The 23,665-nt window shown below is 42.0% G+C and overlaps 3 protein-coding genes and 1 non-coding gene across 5 annotated transcripts in view; 2 read left to right on the top strand and 2 right to left on the bottom strand.

The window, feature by feature from the left end:
• Positions 1-3,634: 3,634 nt before the first annotated feature.
• Positions 3,635-9,566, bottom strand: LRRC57 (leucine rich repeat containing 57). The gene is made up of 6 exons (XM_062635689.1): positions 9,455-9,566; positions 8,598-8,762; positions 7,246-7,381; positions 5,730-5,998; positions 5,095-5,280; positions 3,635-4,504 (listed from the first exon to the last, which is right to left on the bottom strand). The coding sequence occupies exons 2-6, from the start codon at positions 8,679-8,681 to the stop codon at positions 4,463-4,465; spliced, it is 717 nt and encodes a 238-aa protein (XP_062491673.1). The 5' UTR covers positions 8,682-8,762; positions 9,455-9,566; the 3' UTR covers positions 3,635-4,462.
• TRNAA-CGC (transfer RNA alanine (anticodon CGC)) lies at positions 6,784-6,855 on the bottom strand. Its single transcript has one exon. It is a non-coding gene; the product is annotated as a tRNA-Ala (tRNA).
• Positions 9,033-15,171, top strand: HAUS2 (HAUS augmin like complex subunit 2). The gene is made up of 7 exons (XM_062635564.1): positions 9,033-9,045; positions 9,231-9,895; positions 10,515-10,607; positions 12,854-12,923; positions 13,685-13,817; positions 14,422-14,530; positions 14,668-15,171. The coding sequence occupies exons 1-7, from the start codon at positions 9,033-9,035 to the stop codon at positions 14,809-14,811; spliced, it is 1,227 nt and encodes a 408-aa protein (XP_062491548.1). The 3' UTR covers positions 14,812-15,171.
• A 2,518-nt stretch (positions 15,172-17,689) lies between these two features.
• Positions 17,690-23,665, top strand: part of STARD9 (StAR related lipid transfer domain containing 9) — a 107,237-nt gene continuing 101,261 nt past the window's right edge. Inside the window, exon 1 of one of the 2 annotated variants that reach the window (XM_062635667.1) lies at positions 17,690-17,985. In XM_062635667.1, the coding sequence (XP_062491651.1) occupies positions 17,939-17,985 (47 nt within the window). In that variant the 5' untranslated portion in view covers positions 17,690-17,938. The remainder of the gene's footprint in view (positions 17,986-23,665) is intronic. The other variant, XR_009967955.1, reaches the window with a different exon arrangement.

Genomic DNA, 23,665 nt, shown 5'->3' with positions numbered 1-23,665 from the left:
TTCCTGACTGATTTATTGCAGACCATGAGACTTGCAGTTGGAAATATTACATGTTCAAGTTGCTTGTAACCAAAATGTTCCTGTTGCAGTATATAGGAGTTTCTGACCAGGTGAGGTAAAGCTATCGTAGGGAATGAAGAAAAATGGTTTGATTTTACTGTAATTTAATCAGATTTATTTCTAGGGTTTTCTTTAAAAATTTGGCAGATAAATCGCAAGTGATGCGTATAATTGCAATAATGTCTGCGTTAAAGGTGAAAATGGGGCTTTGAACTAACCTGTGATACTTTATGTTGGATGGCAAAAGTCTTCAAATTGATTGGAGGAATAATTAATAGCATTATTAGGTGATTCGTTTAGAAGCTCAGCCCACAAGTATCCTGTAACTATTGATAATGAATCCCAGGGCTGTTGAGATGACACTAATCTGCTGAAATACAGTCAGCATTACTGGTATATTCTCAGTTCAACTAAAGGGAAAAAAAACACAAAAACCCCAACAAAACAAAAGTAACAAAAAATACACGTCAGTCCCCCCCAAAAAATTACAAAAGGACAGAGCTGCTGCTTATAATAAATAGGCCAGTGGTAGCCCTTATGTGAATGTGTTGGCTTCTGTCTGGCTTCCAGTAATTGTTGGAATGCTAATCAATTTTAAAAGCTCATTATCTACCCCCTTAGTAAATGAAGATTTATGCACTTAAAAAATACAAGTAGTAAAGTACTTTTAAGAACATTGCATAGTAAATTTCTAACCACTGTTTGTGTGGGAAAACACAAGACATTTGTATGCCTTTTTTTCCCCTTCTTACAAACTTCAGGTTAACTGAAGAGATATTTGCTGCTGGTTGTGAAAGCAAAGTATATTTTATTGAGTTATGGTTGCCTCCTGGAACAGGAGACTAAAGGAATTACATTACTCCACTTACAACAGTGCAAACCTGCTCTGTAGCATGTGGATTCCAAATGTTGGAATGTTTTTCTCCCTTGCCATTCAAAGTCCATGTTCTTGTCTACCCTGAGCAATAACAACTAATTGGCATGTTGGCTGAGAGAATGCTGTGTTCAATATATCAGAACGATAATGTAGCAATGAATACCACACAAAGTAAATTCTGAGGCTCTAAGGCTGAGTATTAGTGGAGTATCAACACTATTTTCTGGTGCAGCAAGAGCCAAATCCATGCGGGATTTGGTAACTTTGTTAGCAAACAACACAGACTGCTTCTTGGATTGTCTTGCTGTTATCTGTAGAATAGATGCTTAATTTCCATTTCTGTGGGATGGACTCAATGCTTGTACATCTTTGTATTTCTGAATGCTAATACGAATGAAGGTTTACATTTTCTGCTTTTGATTGTTAAACTATATATTGTGCACAAAAAATACATACTTTTATAACTGAATGTGTTTTAAAACTATTTTCTCTTAGGAATGGCTTTTAGTTTCCTGTCCTTGAAAAACTTGGCAGAACTAGTTGCTACTGTGCAAGTAGGAAGTTCCCCTTCTATTTCTAGATCACAGAAATCCTAATGCTAACAAAGGAATGGGTGTGGTTGGGAAGAGAGGACTACTGTGATCTAACACTCTAGTTTTCATCCCTGCATAAAAAACATCATCTAATTTCAACCTATGAAATGCATCCATCTCTTTGGAAGACTGATTTGATATGGGACTGGACATCAGGATGGTATAGGAATTGCACTTCAAGTCAAATATCAGTAACAAATGCCTTGCAAATACCTACTTCAGTAGGTGAAATCCAGTGATTCAGCCTCCTGCCAATGCAATTTCTCTTGTGAGGAAGTTAAACTGTATTTTCTCTGATAGCAGGGCCTCAGATTATCAGGACGCTATTGTGGGGGCAGAGGGCAAGGGCAGAATACAAACTTATGTTGATGTGCATTGGTTTTGAGTTGTGAGAGAGTAGTGTACCCAGGAGTGGGTTGGAAGTAGTACTTCTCATTTACTGTATTTCTACCAGTAGCTAGTGGCAAAAAAAAAAAAAAATGATTATTCTGAGCCAAGTGTCCCATGGCTACACTTAAATGATAATGAGTAAATTCAAGCTAGGCTACTCCTTGATGAAAGATGAATTAAGCCTCTGAACACAGGGGTAGCTATGTATGAACTGCAGCATGTGCTGCTTGTGCAGCAAGTTGCAGAACATTCCTCTGTGAAGGCTGTATGGTGACAGTTTGCTGTTTGCATAATGCAGTGACATGCAGTTGCTAATTCACCTTTGCTGCACTTCAGACAGCAATGCACTACCAATATGTTGATGGAATAGGTAGATGAAAAGTGTATATTGCTGCAATGGTAAATTGGAGAGCAAGTGATAGAGGTCTGAAATAAAATACGTGCGTGGTTTGGGGATTTTTTTTTTTTGTTTTATAGTGATGCTACCTGCATCATTTTAAAATGTTCTGACCTGCACTCTCTTCTTGTATGACTTTAAAAAGACAAAAAGATCCAGTTAAACTAATGTTAAATGAGAGAAGCAGCATGTCTGGGCACAGACATTTCCAGTTAAAAACAACCAGTGCACAACCCTGCCAAGTGCATGCACATTGATGATGGCATGTTTCTTTGTAGTTGTCAAATATGGTGAATGCAAAGGGGTAGTCTGCTGAGGGGCTTTCTTCTGTGGGATGTCTCATGCATGGCAAATCTCTAGGAGAAAAGCTTATACTGAAGTAGGATTTAGGTATCAAGTGGAAGGAGGTAAAAATTTAAAACAAGCCTGGGGCTTTAAACTATTCACTGCTAGGTTTGTGCACCATGACGTGGAGTCTTTTGGTGTGAAGCTGAAGAGATTCCTGAGTATACAGGGCCTTGCATTATGGTAACATGTTTGCATTCAAGCATTTCCCTAGTTACATCTTACAAAACTAAGTAGCCTCATAACCATTGTCTGCTGTCAGCTACTTGCAGGAAGCTAGTAGTTCTTCCATAAATTAACATCTGGAATGGGGGTTCTTAAGTAAAACTGGTTCCCTGTATGATGGTGGATCACATCCACCACCTGAATAAGGAGTTGATGTTCCTTCAAACACTATTACAAGAGCTATTACTATGTAGGAATTGAAGTTAGACAGCAACAGGGGCAGGCAACGAGATACATCTGAGCATCATATAAAAGAACCACTTATTGCTAATCTTAATTACAGTTGTTACACAGAGAAAAAATAATTGGCACAGAGCTCACTTCATTCTTCTTAACAGCAGATGGAATGAAACATGGAATACATTAATGATTACACCAGTAATGTTAAGGAGCTTGGTGTCCAAATGCTTTTCTTACCTCATGTAGGAAAGCTTCAGTAAAGAATGGTAGTTATGTAAGATGATCTCATTAGGAATAGATACATCCATGCTTATCTTGCCAAGAAGCGGACTTAGTACAGCTCTTACTTCATTGTCCTGATAGTGCAGTGTACTGTGTTAGCAGACTGACCTGTCAGTGTTGACATACACAACAAAGTGTTGACGTATTCAAATCCTTTGCCTTCTCAAAGCAGTTGAAGTACAGCTGTTACCAACAACTGAGGGAACTGAGCACCTAAGTGACAGCTTTCAGTGATAACTTGGTACTAGTTAAAGTGACAACAACAGCATTTACACCAAATAAACCGAGTTTTTGAAAATTATTTACTAAAATAAACAAGTACATTTTTCTTTTCAGTATAAGTTACATAATTGCATACAGTTTTAGCTCTTTCTAGGTGCTTTTGGTAATAAGGCAGCAGCATAGGCTGACAACTCTAACTGTTAGCATTGCTCTTTACACAAGGAGTCAGTGCAAAGGTATTTTCCAGCAATCTGCATTTTTACTGAGTGTGTTGAAGATGAACCTTTTATTTGATACAGCTTAAGCAGAAGTGGACTGTAGTGCAATTCTTGCTTATGGGAAAAGAAAGCCTGTACAGTAGAATATGAATGAAGGATGCTCAAACCATGATTTGTTCACCAGAAGCGGTTAATAAAACACTTAACAGCCACAATTATTTGTGCTTCATAAAAAACTTAGGTTATAAACTAAAACCTCAGCTGCAAAAGTTCTTCACTGTAGAATAGCGCTTAGTGCAAGACGTACAATGTTTCAGATCTGCTTTGGTGGTAGAACTTCCATGGCCTATCATGGAAAAATGTTTCCAGAAGAAATAATCCTCTTACAGATCAACAGCCAGCTCATTCCCCTTTTCTCTGACAGAACAAGCTCTGACAAAGGAGAACATGTAGTAAAAGCTATAGTGGCACAAAAAACCTAAAACTGGCCCCTGGACCGGTTCATCAGTTCAATACCCATGTTCTCTAGTTCAAGTTTATTCAATGTGGCCTTAACAGACCATATCAGACTACTAGAGAAGGAGTACTCTCCATCAGCCTTGATTTAAGTCAGTGAAGCAGATGCTTCAGTCACTAACTCTTCTATTGGCAATACACAGGGTCTGAATAATGATCATGCAAACTTCTTCTTTGTAGCTGTAAATCGTTCCATGTACTACAAAGAAAACAAAGATTCAGAAGTTAATACAAGATTCATTGTTATTGAAAGCAGTTACGCTTCTGCTCCAAGACTCAAAAGCACCCAGCATCAAAAGCATCCTTTAATTTCCCACATACTACAGAGCTTTAGAGCTCCCAGGCATTAGAGCTTTAATTTCAAACAAAGAAAAAAACTCCAAAAATTTCTGCCATTTGCTGTAATTCAGATTAATGTTCCAGAAAGCAAGTCTTCACAGTGCTGAACAGTCAAATCTCACGGGTTAAGCATGAGCAAACAGTTAAGAATGCTGCATAATAAGCATCACCCATTATTTTTGTCCCGTCAAAGTGAAGACATGCCTAGCATCACCAGCTACCCTTCAATAGATGCTGATGAAAGAACACTGATCCTGAATCCTATGAGGACTCTGGGGAACTCCAGAAATTCCTTTCTGAGGTTAGTTACAAATCCAGTACCAGGGACAATACCAACAGACTGCTTTTATTCACCAGCATAAATACTTAGTCCAAGGAGGAGGTACTGAGTAAGGACTTCACCAGAAGGTTCTTTAAAAAAGCCATGCACACAAGAAAAATGACACAAACCTTGTCATAACCTTCCAGTTCTCTGAGTTTCTTAATTTCAAAGAGGTTGCCTTCTACTGCAAGCAGTGAGATCTGGGAATCACTGAGGATACTCTGAGGAAGCATGCTGAGCTCTAGACAGTTTTCCTCTAAACGCAGCACTTTGAGGCGTGGACAGTGGGAGATCTGCACTGAGATCTGGGAAATCTGGTACAAAAAAAGAGAGAAATGAGATTAAAATGTTAGTAATCCATGATTACTTTAAGTGATTTGTTTCAGGCTAATGTGGAACAATTATCTTGTAAATATAAACTACATTAACAGTAACCACTTGACAACAATGTGTAAGCAACCATAATAATAATCAAAAGTCCACGTAACTTTTTGTTCTTCCATGATGACAGGCAACCTATATGTGTTTATCAGATTCCTGCTAAGAACTGTTCAAATAATTTTCTATACAACTAATTCCAGATTTATTAGTTAGTCAAATCAGGAAGTGGGATGTATCAGTTCAAAAATTCTAGTTGTGATCCCTCATTTCTGTTGAGTACGGGGAGGTCTTTTAGCTATAAAGTTTATGTTCCTTGAATGTACTAAGTCCAAGACAGACCATGTCCTAAATCTACATGCCCATAATATCTCTGTTACCAGACCTGATTCTGATTCAAATTGAGTTCAATAGCCTGCAATTCTCCCACACTGTCGGGCACGTTTTGGATCTGGTTTTTTGAAAGATCTACCACATCCAAGTGGCGAAGACCACAGAGTTGTGTAGGCACAGTCCGAAGCTGGTTCCCAGAAAGGCTCAGGGTTTTGAGAGCCGAAAGCTGTCCAAATGCAGCTGGCAGCTGCCTCAAGTGATTGCCATTCAAGTGTAGTGTTTCCAGTTTCTTCAGTTTACACAGCTCCTCAGGTAAAGCAGCTAGAAACAAACAACAAAACAAAGAGATGACCTAAACAAAGAGCAGTAAATGTCCATACCCATTTAATTCAAGTAAGTTTCTGCATGGAAAACAGTGCTATATTACAGTAATTTCTCACAGGATTCATTTTCCAATGAAGGCACAGATCCCTGCACAGAAAGTTAAGCCCAGTGACAACACATGCTTTTTAACCATCTTCCATAAGTATCTTAAAAACAATCTGCAGATAAGGCAGACCTTCAAATCACATCCTGAAAACACCACTCTCAGAAGAGTTTAGCCTATCAATCAGCTGTACTCCTTACCAACCACTTTGCCAACACATTCTATTACATTTGAAGTACCACACAATTCACAGCTTCAGGTGTAGCTCTTTAAAGGTATTATTCAAAACTAAGTTCTCAGATAATTCATACTGTATCATGCCAGCATAAAAGCCTCACCAGGTAAGCTCTGCTGGCGTTCATTCTTCCCTCATTCTACCTACACACGTGCATAAGCTGTAGCACTTCTGAGCTGCACTACAGAGTCAGAGGTTTGTAAATTTGGTTTTCAAAAAGGAAGATAATACACAATTAGCACACAAAAAAGTTAGTTTCCTCACTTTGTCTGATTTTTCCATGAACCACTGAATGGCCACAAATTATGCAGCCAAGTTTCCCGCATTTGGGGAAATCACAGGGGCCAGCACACCCAGAGTGCAAGGGTTGAGCCTCACCCTGGGAAAACCACCTGCCTCATTATGCTTTTAAAGGAAGTGGTGCTCAATCTCTGTGGAACAGGCTGGAGACGCTGGGGATTGAACCCAGGACCTCTTACATGCGAAGCAAGCGCTCTCCCACTGAGCTATGTCCCCTTGCCTAGCAGGATTCAAACCTACACAGGGGAACCCTATTGGATTTCAAATCCAATGTTTTCTACAGATGCTCTTCTTTACTCTGTGCAAGTGCTACACCATGAGACATTTATAATTTCAGATCAGACAAGTCACAGCACAGAAACATTATGGTTTTAAGTACTTACATGTCATTGTAAAACTGATAATACAACTAAGTTGGCAACTAGTTTTGAAGAATTTATGGTTCTGGGCTTTATTCTCCTGTACATGATTCCCAAAGATTTCAGTTTAGGTGACTAAACTCCCCATTTACATCCTGTGAGAGTTAAATCATTAAATTTAGTTTCTCATCAGAGAAATCAGGTTCTTATTTTTAAAATCTACGGATATATTAATGAGCAGACATACCCAGTTTGTTGTTGTTTAGAGCAAGGCTCTTCAACAAGGAAAATTTTCCTACAAGCGGTGGCAAGAGCTCTATTTTGTTGTTCGACAAGTCTATCGTCCGTAAGTTGCTTGTTAGCTTCTGCAGATCTTCAGGAAACTATGGGGGAGAAAAACAATACAGCATTTAGATGTGTTAGGTATGTTATTTAGATGTATTCGATATGTTTAGCTCTCAATGTTCAAGTTACACAGCTTAGAATTTTAACTGAAATCTGTACCGTTATTACATACTGTCATAAGTTTCACAATGCCCAATCACCAGTGTGCAACTAAGCTAGCAAATTTGCTTAATACGTATTTTTAAACATACTTTTTTCATCTGAGGAAGGGAAAAGGGAAATAAAGGAGACAGTCTGACATCTAGGAAGTAGATTTTAATCCAAAGAATTTAAATGAAAAAGGGAGAAGGAAGTGTACCATGACATGAGCTTGGTTCTATTTTAGTCCTCCGTTTCTCTGAAATGTGCCTGTCATTTAAAAACATTCTATAGCTAGTTAATAACTTTTTATTTTAGCAGATTGGGAAATTTTACTCTTGCTTTCCTTTTTAATTAATTATGAAAACCGTTTTCCTTTTTCTTATTTACATCCTGTACCACTTTAAAGTGCACTTGGCACTGAGCTGAAAAAAAGAAAAACCTGGTCAATAGGCCAGTGATTTTGATTCTTTTTGGCTTGGCAGAGGAAAAGGGAAGAGAGAAGGTAGGACAGTAGAAAAAGATACTTTAGAAGTCTTGGAAAATTAGTGCAACATAGCGGTATTCTGGCTATCCTGTGAACTGTTACTTGAGTTATGATTCCAGCACATTTTGTGGTTTTTTGCAGTTGGGTCAAAGTCAAGACAGTTTCCGATATAATAAACTTCAAGAAGCTTGCAGCCCAGTGAACAGCCTGTACAGACTAGTCATATGACTACAGTTAAACACAGCATAAGTATATACACGTGACAAATTGTGGAGTAACTTTCTAGGTAATGATACAGTTATAAAATTTACAGGTTTTCCCCTCAAGTTTACAGCCTTTTTTTTAAAACAGCACAACATCATAACGAGTACTTCTTGAGCATATACACACTCTAAAGCATAAGCTCATAAGCATACAAGTGCCCTGACAGATAAATCCTCAATCAAAAGACAGTAAAAACAAAAAAAATCAAGCAAAAAGGAAAAAAACCAAATTCCTGAAATAATTTTATCCATCACTAATTACGAAAAACATATACATGCAGTGCATTATGACAAGACATGGGAATTTCTCTCCAAAAGTGTCAGTCATGCACACAAACCACCACGTTTCCCCTACAGATACATTACCTCTGTAAGACCCTTTCCCGTTAGCTGAAACACACCAGTTTTCTGTGCTGTCTCCAGGTGGGCCTTTAATGCACTATTTCCCATCCTAACAGTTCTGCGTCAAGCGTCCTGTCTCAGGCGGTTTCTCTCAGTTATCCTGCACTAGAGAACTGCAATCCGAAGTCTCTGTGATAAAGCAAATGTAGAAAGTCATTTTATGTGTACTGTCTTAAATACTACAGGCATTTCAACATAATGAACCCCTTCACTGCTGCGTTTTCATCTGCCTCATAGCTAAAGCCTAGAACTTAAAAGATTTACCTTGCTTAAGGTGCTTTCATTACAGAAGCTTGAATACTGAAATGATACAATAAGTAGAGTTAAAACTCAGTGGGAAAACTGCGTACTCTCCCAATTTCGCCTCTTTCAGGGCCCAGTCGTCTAAGGAGATTCTCCATGGAGACTGGCCGTAATTTTAATTGCATCTATCAGCACTGACCTGATGTCAATGCTACAGTTCTGTTTCTTTTGTCAACATTTGTTTCATGAACAGGCCTGACTCCTCTGCTGCGACTCTAGATGCAGACACACCACATCCATCTCCCGTAACCCCAGCAGCGTTTAATCCCCAGGACTAACCGCAGGGGTTTACAGGCCGAGGGATTAGCGGCAGGTCTGTGGCCGGAAGGTGGGGAATAAAGCCTCACACAGCACGTCAACAGCCGGGATTAGAAGCATTCCCCACCAGAGGGTCAGTAGGACCCTCGGAGAGGGACAAAGCCAGCAACGACCCGCTGCAGGCCCGCGTCCCCCCGCCTCAACCCTGCCACGGCAGGACGCGCCGGGGGGACAGCCGGACCCAACCCGGCCCGCCTCACCTGTACAGAGCCGCACGATGCCGGTCCGCGGCGGCCCTCCCGCACCCTGCCGCGGGCTCCGCCTCAGCCCTTCCAGAGCCGCCGCTCCCACAGCCCCCACGGCCCCCCGGAACCGGACGCGTATCCCTACCCTTTCCTTCCGCATCCAACATGGCGGCCGCCCTCCGGTCACTGCCGCCGTCATCCGCCCGGGCTTCCGGGACACACACAGTGGTGGAGCGGCGGCGCTCAGCTTCTTCAGCCATGGAGACCGTGAGCCGCCGGCCCTGCAAGGAGGCCGAGCCCGCGCGGGAGCCGCTGGAGCTGAGTCTTCGGCTGTGCGCGGATGGTGCCGGGGAGCAGGGTGGCGCCGCGGCCGCCCGCTGTCCCTGGGAGATGGGGCAGAGCACGGTGGTGAGCGCCCTGCTGGCGCGGTGCCTGGCGGCGGGCGCCGTGACCCAGGTAACGGCCCAGGGCCCGGAGGGGGCCGCGCTGGGACGGCAGCGGGGAGACGAAAGCTGCGTGTGGTAAAGGCCCTTCAGGCCCCTGTGTCCCGCCGGGGTCTTCTGCGTGCGGTGCCTCGCCTCCACCTCCAGCCTGACAGGCTTCAGTGCTTACCCGCTGCGGGGCCGGCTGTGTCCTGAAGTGACACTGTGCTGAACATGCTGAAACGTGGTCCTGTTTGTGTAAATGGTTGCGAATTTGAGAGTTTTTCCATTTAATGTGGGATGTCTTATGGTTTTGGCTGATGGGAGCTTTCCTTACTAGGAGTAACTGTGCCTTCTGGTGCATGGAGCGTAGACGCGAGGGGTTCGTTGTGCCCTGTGGTGTGTGCCAGCAGCGTGCAAGCCAGTGTTGTTGAGATGTTGATCTCATTGTGCCTTTTATGAGATTTTATTTTCACTCGTGTTCATTTTCCCTAAAAAATGCATCTATTTTATGAGGCGTTCAGATTAAATCTTCTGTATCCCATAGTGCAAGAGTGTTAACAGTGACTTTAGACTCTTAAAAGCCAGTCTAGTGGCTTTGCATCAAGTGTTCTTGCTCAGACTGCATTTTTCCCGCTGTTTTTCTTTCACAGGAGACACTGGATTTAAACTGTAGACCTCCCTTGTGCTCAGTGAAATTCGCAGACATGGAAAGAATGGCAAACATGCGAGCTGAAATCAATGAGGTACAGCCTTTACTGTTGTCCGTGTGCATGCAGTGAGGTACAGCCTTTACTGTTGTTGGTGTGCATCCAGTGAGGTACAGCCTTTACTGTTGTCGGTGTGCATGCAGTGAGGTACAGCCTTTACTGTTGTTGGTGTGCATCCAGTGAGGTACAGCCTTTACTGTTGTCGGTGTGCATCCAGTGAGGTACAGCCTTTACTGTTGTCGGTGTGCATCCAGTGAGGTACAGCCTTTACTGTTGTCGGTGTGCACCCAGTGAGGTACAGCCTTTACTGTTGTCGGTGTGCATCCAGTGAGGTACAGCCTTTACTGTTGTCGGTGTGCATCCAGTGAGGTACAGCCTTTACTGTTGTCGGTGTGCATCCAGTGAGGTACAGCCTTTACTGTTGTTGGTGTGCACCCAGTGAGGTACAGCCTTTACTGTTGTCGGTGTGCATCCAGCACTTCAGCGCTGGATTTGGCGGGGATAAAGTTATTTTCTTCCTGGTAGCTGATGCAGAGCTGTGTTTTGGCTTTAGTCTGAGCATAATGCTGAAAGCACACCGATGGTTTAGTTATTGTTAAGTAGTGCTTACCGTGATCAACGACTTTTCAGTCTCATGCTCTGCCAGTGAGGAGGGGCACAGGAAGCTGGGAGGAAGCAGAAACAGGACACCTGACCCAAACTAGCCAAAGGGGTATTGCATACCACAGCATGTCATCCTTGGGGTATAAACTGGGGGAGTTAGCTGGAAGGAGCTTATTCCTGCTCAGGACAGGCTGGTTATCGGTCAGTGGGTGGTGAGCAATTGCCTTCTGCATCACTGTTGTTCACTGGATTTTTTGCTTGTTTTTTTTAGGGGGTATGTGTCTGGTTGGGTTTTTTTTCCCCTTTCAGTTTTATATACTTTCCCCTTATTGTTTCCCTTTTTGTTCTAATCATTAGTAGTATTAGTATTATATTGTACTTTAATTATTAAACTGGTTTAGGCTTTTTTCCGCCCTGTTTTCCTCTCCATTCCAATTAGTTGCCATTTGGGGTTTGACCATGACAGTAGCACTTGATGATGCATCAGACTGCCATGTGCTGTTGTTTCATGTTTTGGGGTTTTTTAAATAGCTTAGCTGTTAAACAGTTGGTACTTTTTCCCCACTGTGAGTTGTCATAAAGAAAAGAACTACAAGTTTTCTGAAGAAACTGAAGAACAGGTAAAAATGTGTAGTTAAGTTCAAAAAACGTGTTTATAGGCAACTAGACTGTCTGGTTGGTTAGCAACAGGTAACTTCAGTCATCTCCTACTGCCTAAATTGGCTCTTGGCTTGTATTTTATGATGATGTTTTCTGAACATTTGCTGGTACAAAAACTGTGTTTATTGAGTTACACAATGTGGGCTCCAGCAGCTTACTGCAGCTGCTTACAGCTTGGTGCAGAGCAGTGTGACAAATTCACCATATACTTTTTTGGAGGATGGGTTAAACAGGTGGTCTCATCCTGTATTGACAGGCAGAAGGAACAGTTTCTAGGTCACAATAAGGTGGCTGCTTAGCATCCTTTGCTAGAAGGTTTCACATACAAAGGACCCTCTCTGATAAATGCTCAATATGCTGTGAGTGAAACACATTTATTTAGTTCCTCTCATCAGTGATCGAGAACAGCAAAGCAACAGCTGTGTGTCCTGAGAGACTGACATGTCATCATCATCTTCTTTTGTACTTTCCTCAGTTATCTCTTGTCTAGCCAAAATGGCCAAAACTCTTTCAGCCACAGGAAGGTATCTCCTGCTCTTGTGCTGGTTTATTATTGGAAAGAGTTAAAGCTAGGAGTTTTCTGCTTCTCCCACAGCTAAAAAAGCCCAACACAACACAAACCTTCCAGAAGGAGGGAACCTGGGGCTGCAGAAGGTTCTTTAGTAGAATGCAGACCATGAAACTGCTTTGTAGGAGTTGTAATTTTCTGTGTTTAGGAACGGATTGTGAAATCTCTCTTTTCCAACATAAATTCCTGATAAATCACCAAATTCTTTAGCTTTTTTTAAACAGTCTTTTTCTATTGATCACACACCCCCAACACCCCCCCCCCCCAAGTAGTGGAAACACTCCAGAGAGCACAGTAACATGCTCTCTTGCAAATGCTCTCTCTCTGTTGTCTTCCATACACGTGCTCTCCCCCATGCTCCTCCTTTTTCCATTTCCACCCCAAGAGTGTCAACAATATCTGGATAAGTAAGTTAAAAATGCATTTTCATTTGACATTGTTACTGTCATAGATGAAACTGAAAACTGAAATCTTGCAGTTGGAGAAGGAGGCAGCAGATATTATTCACCCTTTTTACTTAGGTAAGTACAGTTCTAACTTAATAAAAACCAAGAGTGTTAAGTGACTTCACGAGCATTTTAATGTTTCTTCTGAGTACATGCCACTTGTAGAATTCATTGCAGCTATTAGAGGTAGCAGGTGCTTTATGGGCCTGTAATGAACACTTTCATACGATTTGAACTTGCGCTTCTGCTGTAGCAGCAGATGCTTGTGTGTAGCTCATTATCCAAAAAAGTTGGGGGAGTGGACAGCTCAATGCAGTATCAGGAGTTCTGAGATCATCAGTAACCTAATTTTATTCCCTTGGCCTGTGTGCTGCCTTGCTGCTTTTCCAGTAACTCAGTGTATTTTTGCTGCATCTGTATGCCCCTAAAATCACTTGATATTTTGGAGCATGTGGATTCATTTCTTGTTATAGCGCACATTGTGATTTGATGGATGCTTAAAAATATTCTAGCTTGCTATTACTGTGCTAGGCTAGTGAAGTATATTGTGATACTGCAGTGCTATGGTATGGTCTTAAAAAGCTGGTTTCATTTCAAACAATTTACTTAAAACTATAGATAATGTAGTAAAATTAACGAAGCAGTATCTCGAAAAAGTAGGTGTTAAGACTTTGAGGTGCATGCTGATACTAAGTCCTATAAGCTCTAACAAAAGTCATTCTGATTAATGACTGTCCAGTGCAAGAGATCAGATTGTATTTCTGTCTTTCTCCAGAAGAAATCTTGCTCTTGTTTTAGCAGGATAGTAGGTTCAACTTTGCAATTTTATTTTATAGGCAAAAAATGTGAGATTATGCAAGATATGAACAGACACTTGGAAGCCATACTGAAAGAGGAGAGGGCTCTTAGAAAGAGGTTGCTGAAGCCCAGGTGTCAAGAGAGCCTGCCTATTGAGGCCACTTTCCACAAGTAAGCATATAGAAAATAATTGTTCTTTGTTTGCATGAGTCCAATTAATTTGAACTAATAAGCAGTAAAAATTGCATGTTTTCATTCACTTTTCAATTGATTAGAATGCAAATAAAAATGGTAGCAGAACCTCAGCTAAAAGCTAGTAGTTTACTCATTGCTCAGTTTGTAGAAAGGTAGTGATACATATTTTTATGAATATTTGCTTAGGTTATTGGTCTTCTGAAGTTCACAAAACAATTTGTGATCTGTTGTTTTAAACAGGTATGTTAAATTCATTATGCTTCTCCATAGGCAGGAATTGTTACTTTGACATTTGGCGTCTGCCTTGCTCAGAATAAGTGTGTGAATGATTCCCAGACATGTACAGTACATTTTTAAAAAATAGAGTCCTTCTTATGGTCAAACAATCTAGTGTGGTTACTGACAAAGTGCATATTCACTTCTGTAATTCCTGCCCTACTTGTTGATGAGAGTTACAAAAGAAGTGTCATTACAGAGAAATTAATTAGCAAACCCATGTGGTGAAGAATTAAGAGCTAGGAGGTGTTAAATCCTCATTTTTTTCCACAACTTTTGAGTAAGGGCTCTTTCTTTGTTACAGGGATATAGTAGAGTTGTTGACTGAGGCTGTGACTTTCATTGGGAAGCTTGAAAGCCATCTGCAGACCATTAGAAGCATCCCTCAGATACCAAAAATGGTGAATAATATGGTGAGTAGCAAAAGAACTGAGTCTTCTGTCTCCTCCAGCATTAAGAACTCAATGCTGTTTGGATGCTTAGGTCATTTTTGGATCCTGCTAGATTGACAGGGTATATAGAGATGAAATCCTTCTCTTTTCTACTTCAGGAGACTGCGTTGACAAAAACAGAGTTGCTTGTGATAGAACTGGAGGAACTGACAGAGCATATCCTGAAATGGAGAGAACTTCAAAGAACTTCCAACGTCATCTGCAGTACTGATGAATTGGACTTTGGCTTATCTGTAACCTAAGAACCCATTTTCCTCAAATAGGATGCCTGTTCAAAAAACTACCTTTTTACAGTCTTCTGTGAAAACTACAACAGAGTTGTGGTGCTTTAGGGGGATTTTGTAGGTAGTTATGTTTCTGTTCTTATACAACAGTTCATGAGCTCTAGTTCATGGAAAGACAGACTACCGAGAAGACTGTTAAGGAGTTCCTCTTTGAAATAGTTGGACAGGATTCCCTTTGAGCCTGTATTGTCAATGCATATTTGTTTTGGTACTTCTTTTGCACTTGCTATAGTGTCTCTGTTTTCTATGAGGATCTTGATAATATGCTGTATTTTATATGTTGCTATAAAACTTCAATAAAAGCACTAGATTTCAAGAGCTCAGCTTCTTTTTATTTGGTACTAAATTGTATAATTAAAAGAACAGTGCAAAGTCTTGGATCCCACCTTAGGCTTCCATAGGAATTCCAACCAAGAAGTTAAACTAGGTTTACGTTACAGTTCATTGTGGTTATGATGTGGTTGTGTAGAAACCAGGGAAGGGACTCAGTGATACATGACAAACCACATGTTTGTGGTAGTGATAAATACATTCCTCAGTCTTTCCTTTTCTGTTTCTTGCCCTATTTTCAGTGCCCCTGCCCCCCCCCCCCCGGAATAAAAATCTTGTTCCATGAGTATGACTGAATTTAGCAACAGCACTGATTGTTCTAGTTTGCAATCTTGGGGACTTTCACATCATGAAAAGACTTGTTGGCAAAACATCACTGGGATAGTGGTTGTCTTTGGAGGATGTCCAGTTTCATATGCATGATGCAGAGCAAACAAAGTGGTGCAGATGTATTCCTTTCTACCTTCCTGTTGTTTAGTTATCTGAATTCTTCCTATGTCCAGCCTGTAGTTGATAGCTGTTTCTGAAAATGAGCCCTTTGTTTTTTGGAAGTAACCAGTAGGTGGCTCAGTACCGCACAGATTTCACTGTAGTTTAATGATTGCTTAAAAACTTAAGGTAGATTTAAGGAAGAAACCTTTGGCCCTTTGTTGAGCACACTCTGATCTCACTGTCTTGTAGTTGGTCTACTCTACAGCTGAAATTTTCTGAGAATTCCATTTTTTTTAATCTCTAGACTACATCATTCTGCTGGGTGTGGGGACAAGGCATATAGCTTAACCATTTTCTGGCATAGTGTGTAAGTGTAGCTGATGTTCCTCTTTGCTGCTGTTGAGGAAAGTAAGGGGATAGACACAATTTGGACCGAGTCAAGCAAAAGGTCAGTAGATAGTATCTGAGAATATGAGCTGGTGTTTGAGTCCCACAAACTTTAATGGGCTCTTTGTGTGAACACTTGTACGTCATCGCAGGATTTGAGTCCAAAGTCCCATGTCAATGTAGTTTCAGATGTGGAAACGAAGGTCTTGACACAATGCGGAGGAGCTGGCATTTTTATTTAAACTGCTTTGCACATTCTGTGAAATGAGAAGAAACAGAATCCAGACTTCTGGAATTGCTGTCCTATGCACCTATCACAAGCTCAACCTCTCATTGCATTTCAGTGATGAGTTAGGTTAGGCAAATCAAAACTGTTGTAATATAATGCTTCCAGAAGCGGGATGAAAACATTTCTGGTTAGGTTGTTTGTTGTAATCCCACATATGTGGTTTTGCCATATCCCAGAGAGTTGAGCATATTTTCTTCTTCTATTGTATCCGTTACTGGAGAGCTGACTGTGAAGGTGGTAGAGTTTAGCTAATACCATTTGCCATTGAGGTACTAATTCACTCTTTGCTATGATTAAATCACAGAACCATAGAATGGTTTGTATTGGAAAGGACCTTAAGATCATCCAGTTCCAACCCGCTTGCCATGGGCATTGATGAACCTACTGAAATAAACAGTGATTCACAGCTCTATCTATCTATCTGTCCATTTTAGCATTTCTCTGGTGGGTCATGAATTGGGGTAAGTTTTGGGCTTAAGGGATCCATCCTATACTTCACTTTGGAAAGTTTCTGTACTGTGGTATCTTCTTTTTCATTTACATTTAATGTTTCTGGAACTTAAGGCAAATTTTCTCATGAGGAGAATTAAAGTATACTGCACTTAATAATACAGTTGAAAGGCAATTTAAACAAGTTGTTTAAATAGTCTGTTAAACGCTCCCATAGGGTATTCAGATATAGCTCAGTTTTGCATATTTTGAAATGCAAAACCAGAAAAAGTCCAGTTAAAAATGAGTAACAACACTGGCAAAAAAACAACAGGAATTCTGTGTTGAGTATTTTGTTTATGCCAATGCTCGCTTCACGATAATGGCAGTAGCTGACAGGGACAGTATTCTGAAAGCATTTTTTCCTTGTAAGTTTGTGGGGTTAATATTACTTTTGTTAATGCACTTGTTTGACATTGACTTCAATTACAGTCCTTTAGGAGTTTCAACATTATGTTTTACACCGTAAATACAACCCACATGAAGACTGGAGGTTTTTAAAGGAATTTAAAACGCTTGGGAGCTTTCCTTTAGCACCAGTAAGGCAGGGATGGATACTCACCTTCCTTAAATTACTGTCAAACTAACTAAAGGTGGAATGCTTTGCACTTTAAACAGTGCTGATTTTCCGATTGCCTGCACGTTCCTAGGAAAAGAAAAGCGATCAAACGTAGGGGCAGACCGGCAGTTCTTTACTCGTCAAACAAAGGGGGTTCTCTTGGGTAGTCCCTAGCTAGTATCTTCATGGCAGCGCCCGATTAATGAGGCTGGGGCACTGAACTCTGAAGTTAATCCCGGCCTGTTACACATGGCAGTTTAGCGGTGCTGCCGGGGGACGGTGGTGATCTTAAGCCTGAAATCACAGTCTCTTAGTTCGGAGGTCCCGGGCGGACCTGTCTGGGGCGGAAAACCCCGGTTTGGGTGCCTGAGAGGCTGCCGCGGCTGCTCCGCGGGCTGCTCCCCATCCCCTCCTCTCCGCCCGGGGGGACTTCCCTCCCACCCGGCGGGGGCTGCCTGGGCCGGGCCGGCCCCTCCTCTCCGCCCTCTCCCGGCTCCGCTCCTCCCCTCCCGTCCCCGGGCGCTGAGGCGCCGCGGCGGGGCCGTGATGCGGGGCAGGGGCGCGGGCGGCCGCGGGTGCTGTGCGTGACCGAGCGAGCCATGGCTAACGTCAAGGTGGCCGTGCGGGTCCGGCCCATGAGCAAGAGGTGCGGCGGGGCGCGGCTGGGGGAGCGAGGGAGGTCCCGACGGCAGCGGGGCGGCTGCGCGGGGTAACCGGGTGCCGCTGGTCCCGGCACCGGGGACGGGGTCGCCGCGGTGGGGTGGCGTAGCTGGGGCTGAGGAGGGACGGACGGAGGCGGCGGGGAGGTACCGGGGGGTTCCTCGTTCACCAAAGAGCTTGGAACGTTTCCTTGGAAAAGCCTCCCACTGGAGCTGTCAGATGACTTCCCTCTTCCTGAGCTCCCCGTAAGAGCAGAGCAGTCACCCAGTGTCGGGGAATCTTCCCTTCCCCTTCTGTTGTGGCTGTTTTTTCCAGCGGGAGGCAGAGCCGGATATTCCCACTGTCGCTCTGCCCCGCTCCCCTCCCCGGTTCGCTTGGCTCCAATGGAAATCCCAAAAGCTAAGGGATACTGCTTAAGGACAACTCCCACGAACAAGAAGATGCCGTAGCACATTCCTCTGGTGTTGCCCGAATATAATGCACAATTAAAACCATGCAGACTTCGGAAACTCGAGGAGGAAAAGAAAAAGCAAGCAGCCAAAATGTCAGAGGCTGGTAACTTACTCCTCATAAATGCTGTAGTGCTTCAGGCAGAAATGGCTTGAAGAGTGAAGAGAGTGGCTCGATGCTACCTTGATGTTTAAGCGTGAGTCCCTCACGTTGTATTCCGACTGCACAGACTTCTGTGACAAGTAACTCTGGGATGTAGCAGAATGGCTCTTGAAGAGTCGCCCTGCCAGAAAACAAGCTTAGTCGTTCAGCCAGAACTACACTGGCGTGTATCGTTTGCCTGGATTCATGAAATGTTTTTAGCACTCTGTTCTGTGAATGTATTGAGACACTGCTGTTCAATTACAGTTTTCATGCTTCTTACTTCATTTTCCATAATCAAGTGTTAGTCCAAGTGTTAGACCTTCATGAGATACATCTGACCTGCTGGTGTTGCACAGCAGTTTCATTTTATGTGATCTTAATTTGCAGAACTTGTTTTTAAATACATTTTGCAGTTAACTGTCTTGGTTTTTATTGTGGTGGACTTGGCAGTGCTGGGTTAACAGTTGGACTTGATGCTCTTAAAGGCCTTTTCCAACCGAAATGGTTCTGATTCTAAGCTATTTTTGACTCTTAAGTTCTCACTTGTCAATGGATTTTTGAATATTTTTTTTTTCAAGAAAAGATAGCAGAAAGTGTTGAATAAAATAAATTTAAAAGAACTCACTCAAAGCAAACCTGTTACTCTTAATAGAAAAGGTGGGAAATAATCTTCAAGTTTTCAATATATTTTACCTTTAATTCAAAGGTAACTGATTTAAAAATGCTCCTTCCATAATTTCATTTAAAAATATGTTTGGGTAGTACAGTTCTGATTTATTGTCCAGCTGTGAACAAAACAGCTTTTAAAAGATACTGGTATGTTGTAAGAAGAGCTGCAGCGCTGAAGTAAGCCAAGTTTAACCTTTCATTGCCTAGCGTTGCTTTGTTGTTGGAGATACTATTTGATTTTTACTTTCTTCTGTTTTGTTAGACATTCTTAGCATTTACTGGTTAAATAAGTTGTCATGATGCTCTCTAGAAATAAAAAGCAGTAAACGAGAGCCAAGAATTAACACTATATGACAATTTGGTAATGATGCCAAGTTATCTAGACCATAGGACCCTTCTGTTTCAGTCCCACAGAGTTCACTGGAGACTGAAGGCATTTAAAAGTCGGACTCAGTGATGTATTTCATTATGCAGTCAATGACATGTTTGTTTCTCCCACAATAGCATTTGGCTGCCTATTTGCAGTTATGTAGTGGACTTAGTAGGGTTTCCTGTAGACATAAGTTAAAATGAGTGTTCTTAGCAGTTGCGGGAGAGAGGCCAAAGGCTGATCTGGCAGGGATGTAATCTTCCCTCTCACCAGACCCTCCTTGGTGAGGAACTCTGCACCGTGAATGTTTTAATGGTTTCTACTCAGTGGGTAGCACTGAATAGTGTGTAACGGTGCATACATCATTACAGTATTAAACAGCACCTATAACTCTGTCAGATAGGGTTTGATGAACAGGAAAGCCTTCAATATAGTCAGTGTAGCCCAGCTGTTTGCTAGGGAATGTAGTCTGGAGAGGGATTAGGATCAGAAAGGTGGACAGCCTCCTGCACATGGGAGAGGCTAATCTGGTGCTGGAACAGAAATGTTTCTAGGAAGGTGAGAGTGGAAAACCAAGGGATAATGTGGGAAGCGACTGTTGAGTAATTCCATCTACCCAACCTGTGGCAGTGTAACAGCTGGGATGGGGAGGCACAGGCCAGTCTTGTGGTATTTGACCACAAAGGCAATAGGCCATTCGTTCCTTGTACTGTGTTGCCACAGCTGAAGCCACCAAAACCATTTCAAGGTAGACTTCCGTATTTTACAAATAGGAAGTGAAGGTGATTGGATACTTATTTTTGTGAGGCCTCTGACATGAGAACTTGCTTCCTAGCTATGACCAAAATTGTTCAGATGTAGTCACTTTGAGGCAAGTATCAAGTATCTGAAGGCTTGATAGACATTGAAAGGACTAAAGCTCTCAGTGGGGATAAAGGCCTGCACTTTCTATTCCAGCTTACACTGCTTCCATACTGTGGCCAGGCAAACCTCTCACTCTGTCTATTGACACATCCTGTGATTGCATCTAACGGGTACCACATTGTCATAGCCCCTAGGTGCTTTAAGAAGAAAAACCTCCTGCAGGGAAATTTCAGTTCAATTGGACTGAAGTAGTGTAACGTGTACAATTGCAGTTCCAGCCAAAAAATACTGAACTTTGCTTTTTAAGAGTCCCCAGAATTGAAAAGCTGCGTGCAAAAACTGTAGCTGGTTAGTTGGCTGCTTCTAGCTTATCATACAAACTTACTCATTGCTTATTTCATTTCACTTACAACGGCAGATAAATGTTGGGTTTGCATCTTAAAATTCCCAGAATATTCAGATGTTAAAATGTTAATACAGGAGTTCATAAAATCCTGCTTTCTGTTCCAAGTTTCCATTTTTTATAGACCATAATCATATCTGCAACTCGTTATTTAGCATAAGGCAAAGAGTGGTCTTTTTGTTCATGCCTGTATGGCACCCATCACAGTGAATTTTTGACAGATAGCCCCTATGCACAAACAATCCCTGATGGTTATAAAGCGAGCACAGTTACACAGAATGCAGAAGTTTTTCCTTTGCCTATCCTTTAAACAGCTCGTAGCCAATGATCTTCATCATGCCACCAATCTTTCTGTAACAGACCAAATGATCGGTTATCACCAAAACATTATCCTGGGAGTAAATTCCCTCAAATATGTACCCTGGAGTGACATTGCTTTAAAAAGCGTTTATTACACATTTACTGTTCTACATACTAAAAAAGATTTGTTACTTTGTGGTTACATGAACACTTATCCTGTGTAAATACATCCCTCTCAGGATGAAATATGGAGCTTGAATGGGTGCTATATATTGACTCTAGCAATAGGCAATAATCAGGTATTAAATAGGAGCTGGGGACTGATGAAATCCCTTTATGGTTTATTTCTGGGCATCTTAATGCTTGGTCTATTAGATATTAGACTTTTGTAAGGGAAGTGTGATGTTATTTTTGGCTGTCTGTCAGAAGCTGTTGATGGAAACACTTTCAATGTTAACACGTAACTATGTGAACTAGGAATGTTGTTTCTTTTCCTTCATTTCTGCTGCAGAGTATGCCAACACCACGGTCTGCAGTGGTGTGCTGCAATAGCAGATCTGACCCTCCAGACATGATAATGGTGTGACTGGAAGAGAAAGGGGGTACATTACCCTTTCAGTATTTCATTGCTTTGTCTAGGGTTTTCCTTGCGCCTGGGCAGCTCTCTTAAAGCTGTGTTGAGTGTTGGCATGCTACAGAAGCACCTGCAGTGTTAGACATACCCTTCTAGTATTTGTGTAGGCCATCAGTTTTATAAAATGCTAGTTTTTATGTGCTGATAGTTTAAAAACGCTTTGTCCCTGTGGTGTCCCATCTCAGTACTAGTACCTAGTTGTGGTTGCTGATTGCTCTTATCATGGACCTCAGCACTGTGTTACATGAGAGGAGGAAGGGAGGGCTATGTTTGTGCAGGGGAGGCCCTCTGGGAAGGAAGAAGGCAGTGTGTCCAGGACAGTATCATTGGGACCAGGATGGAGCACAGCTGCCTGATGCCTTTTCCTCCATGATCCACTTCCACTGCATCTTCTGCTCTGCGTCAGCCAGTCTCAGTTCAATCATGCATACCCAGGATGTGTTTCCTTGTCACAGTGTGGTTTGAGAGCTGCTATGTAAGCAGTATTAAAGATACGGGAAAAAGAATTAAAGTATTAAAGATGGAAAAAAGGATTTAAAAAATTAGTGCTCTGTACCATGATGAAAAGCCTCATGCATTACTATAGGATTCTCTTTCTAGCATGCACCAGTGACTAGAAGACATTGCGTTCCTTCACGGATTGTGGATTGAGGCCTGGCTAAAATAATTTCCAGCAAGTGTGTTCAATTGAATTGTAAAACCATAGTGGTGCTAGTTAAAAACGACGCTAGGACATGTGAGTTGTCCTGTGACACTTCTTGAGAGCTTAAAGTACTTTGCTGGGCCCTGAAGTTTGCAAGCTACTTGTGCAGGACTCATCAAAACAGATGACATTGTGTGGTTCAGATTGTCTTCTCTGCTTCTCAGCTGCCTCTGTGGCCTGGAAAAGGAGTGATTGGCATGGAACTCTTATCTGAAAGAGTTTTTCCCTAGTGTCTTTAATAGTTACAGCTGAACTCTCCCATCCTCTACAGACTTCATAGACATGTCACCTGAATGAGTTGCTAAACAAGTTAATTAACCCAAAAGCTGCCCTTTGCCTTTTTCTGCTTTGCATTGTTTCCAAGCTGTAACTTGAAGTCTCCTGGCGAGCTGCTTATTTCCCAGTCCCCTCAGGAGTTCCTGATGCTCTCATTTGCCACTCTTGACAAATGAGAGCATCAAAGAAATGCCTGGGTAGTCCCAAGTGGCAAAGCTGAATCACACTTCCAGCTGTGCAGGTATTTACTGTCACAGTCTGAGCTGCAGCAGTTGTTTTCCTCATCACTGCTGCTCTGTATGGCACAGTCCTAATTGCCTTCAAGGGATGCAGCAGGTAGTGAGGCTCAAGGATGGGATCAGGATGGAAGAGTTATGTTTGAGAAAAAAGAACTTGGGTGATGGGTAGGAGCAACCCCAAGGCTTCAGGCTGCAATGGAATTGTAGGGAAAGTTTCTTCTTATGATCTCCAGGAATGTGCTCGGTGTGCCAGGCTAACCTGAGCAGTGCATTGAGCGTAGCTGCAGTGAATAGGCGTGAGAGGAGCTAAGCTGGTTAGTGCTTTATGATGTGAATATTTAAAATTAGTTTCTATTCAGAAGGGAAGCGGTGTGGAAAACTGAAATTCCTTTAAAAATAATTATTGAAATTATGCAAAATAAATCACTATTGGGTTTTACTGCATACACCTTTACTAATCTGCTGCAGCATCAGCTTCATTAACTAGTTTCTGCTGTGGAACGTCTCCTTTGTTCTTTGTAATTAGTGTGGTAAGTAAAAGGAAGGATTATTCTGTAAGCAAGACTTGTTGCTATTTTATAGACTGTCGTGTTAGCAAGTTTACATGCTCATGT

The sequence above is a fragment of the Pezoporus occidentalis genome, unplaced genomic scaffold (genome assembly GCF_034315485.1).
Source record: "Pezoporus occidentalis ecotype Australia unplaced genomic scaffold, CSIRO_AGI_Poc_V1 ctg46, whole genome shotgun sequence".
NCBI lineage: Eukaryota > Metazoa > Chordata > Aves > Psittaciformes > Psittacidae > Pezoporus > Pezoporus occidentalis.
Note: the sequence above shows the minus strand (reverse complement) of the source record. Positions and strands in the feature narration are given on the sequence as shown.

Coding starts and splice junctions, on each gene's coding strand:
- LRRC57 (XM_062635689.1), bottom strand. CDS start 8,681: ATGGGAAATAGTGCATTAAAGGCCCACCTGGAGACAGCACAGAAAACT. Junction 5,999..7,245: donor TCTAAACAACAACAAACTGG/GTATGTCTGCTC, acceptor GTTTGTTTCTAG/CTGCTTTACCTGAGGAGCTG. Junction 4,505..5,094: donor AACTGGAAGGTTATGACAAG/GTTTGTGTCATT, acceptor TTTTCTTTGTAG/TACATGGAACGATTTACAGC.
- HAUS2 (XM_062635564.1), top strand. Junction 12,924..13,684: donor TATTCACCCTTTTTACTTAG/GTAAGTACAGTT, acceptor TTTATTTTATAG/GCAAAAAATGTGAGATTATG. Junction 14,531..14,667: donor CAAAAATGGTGAATAATATG/GTGAGTAGCAAA, acceptor TTTCTACTTCAG/GAGACTGCGTTGACAAAAAC.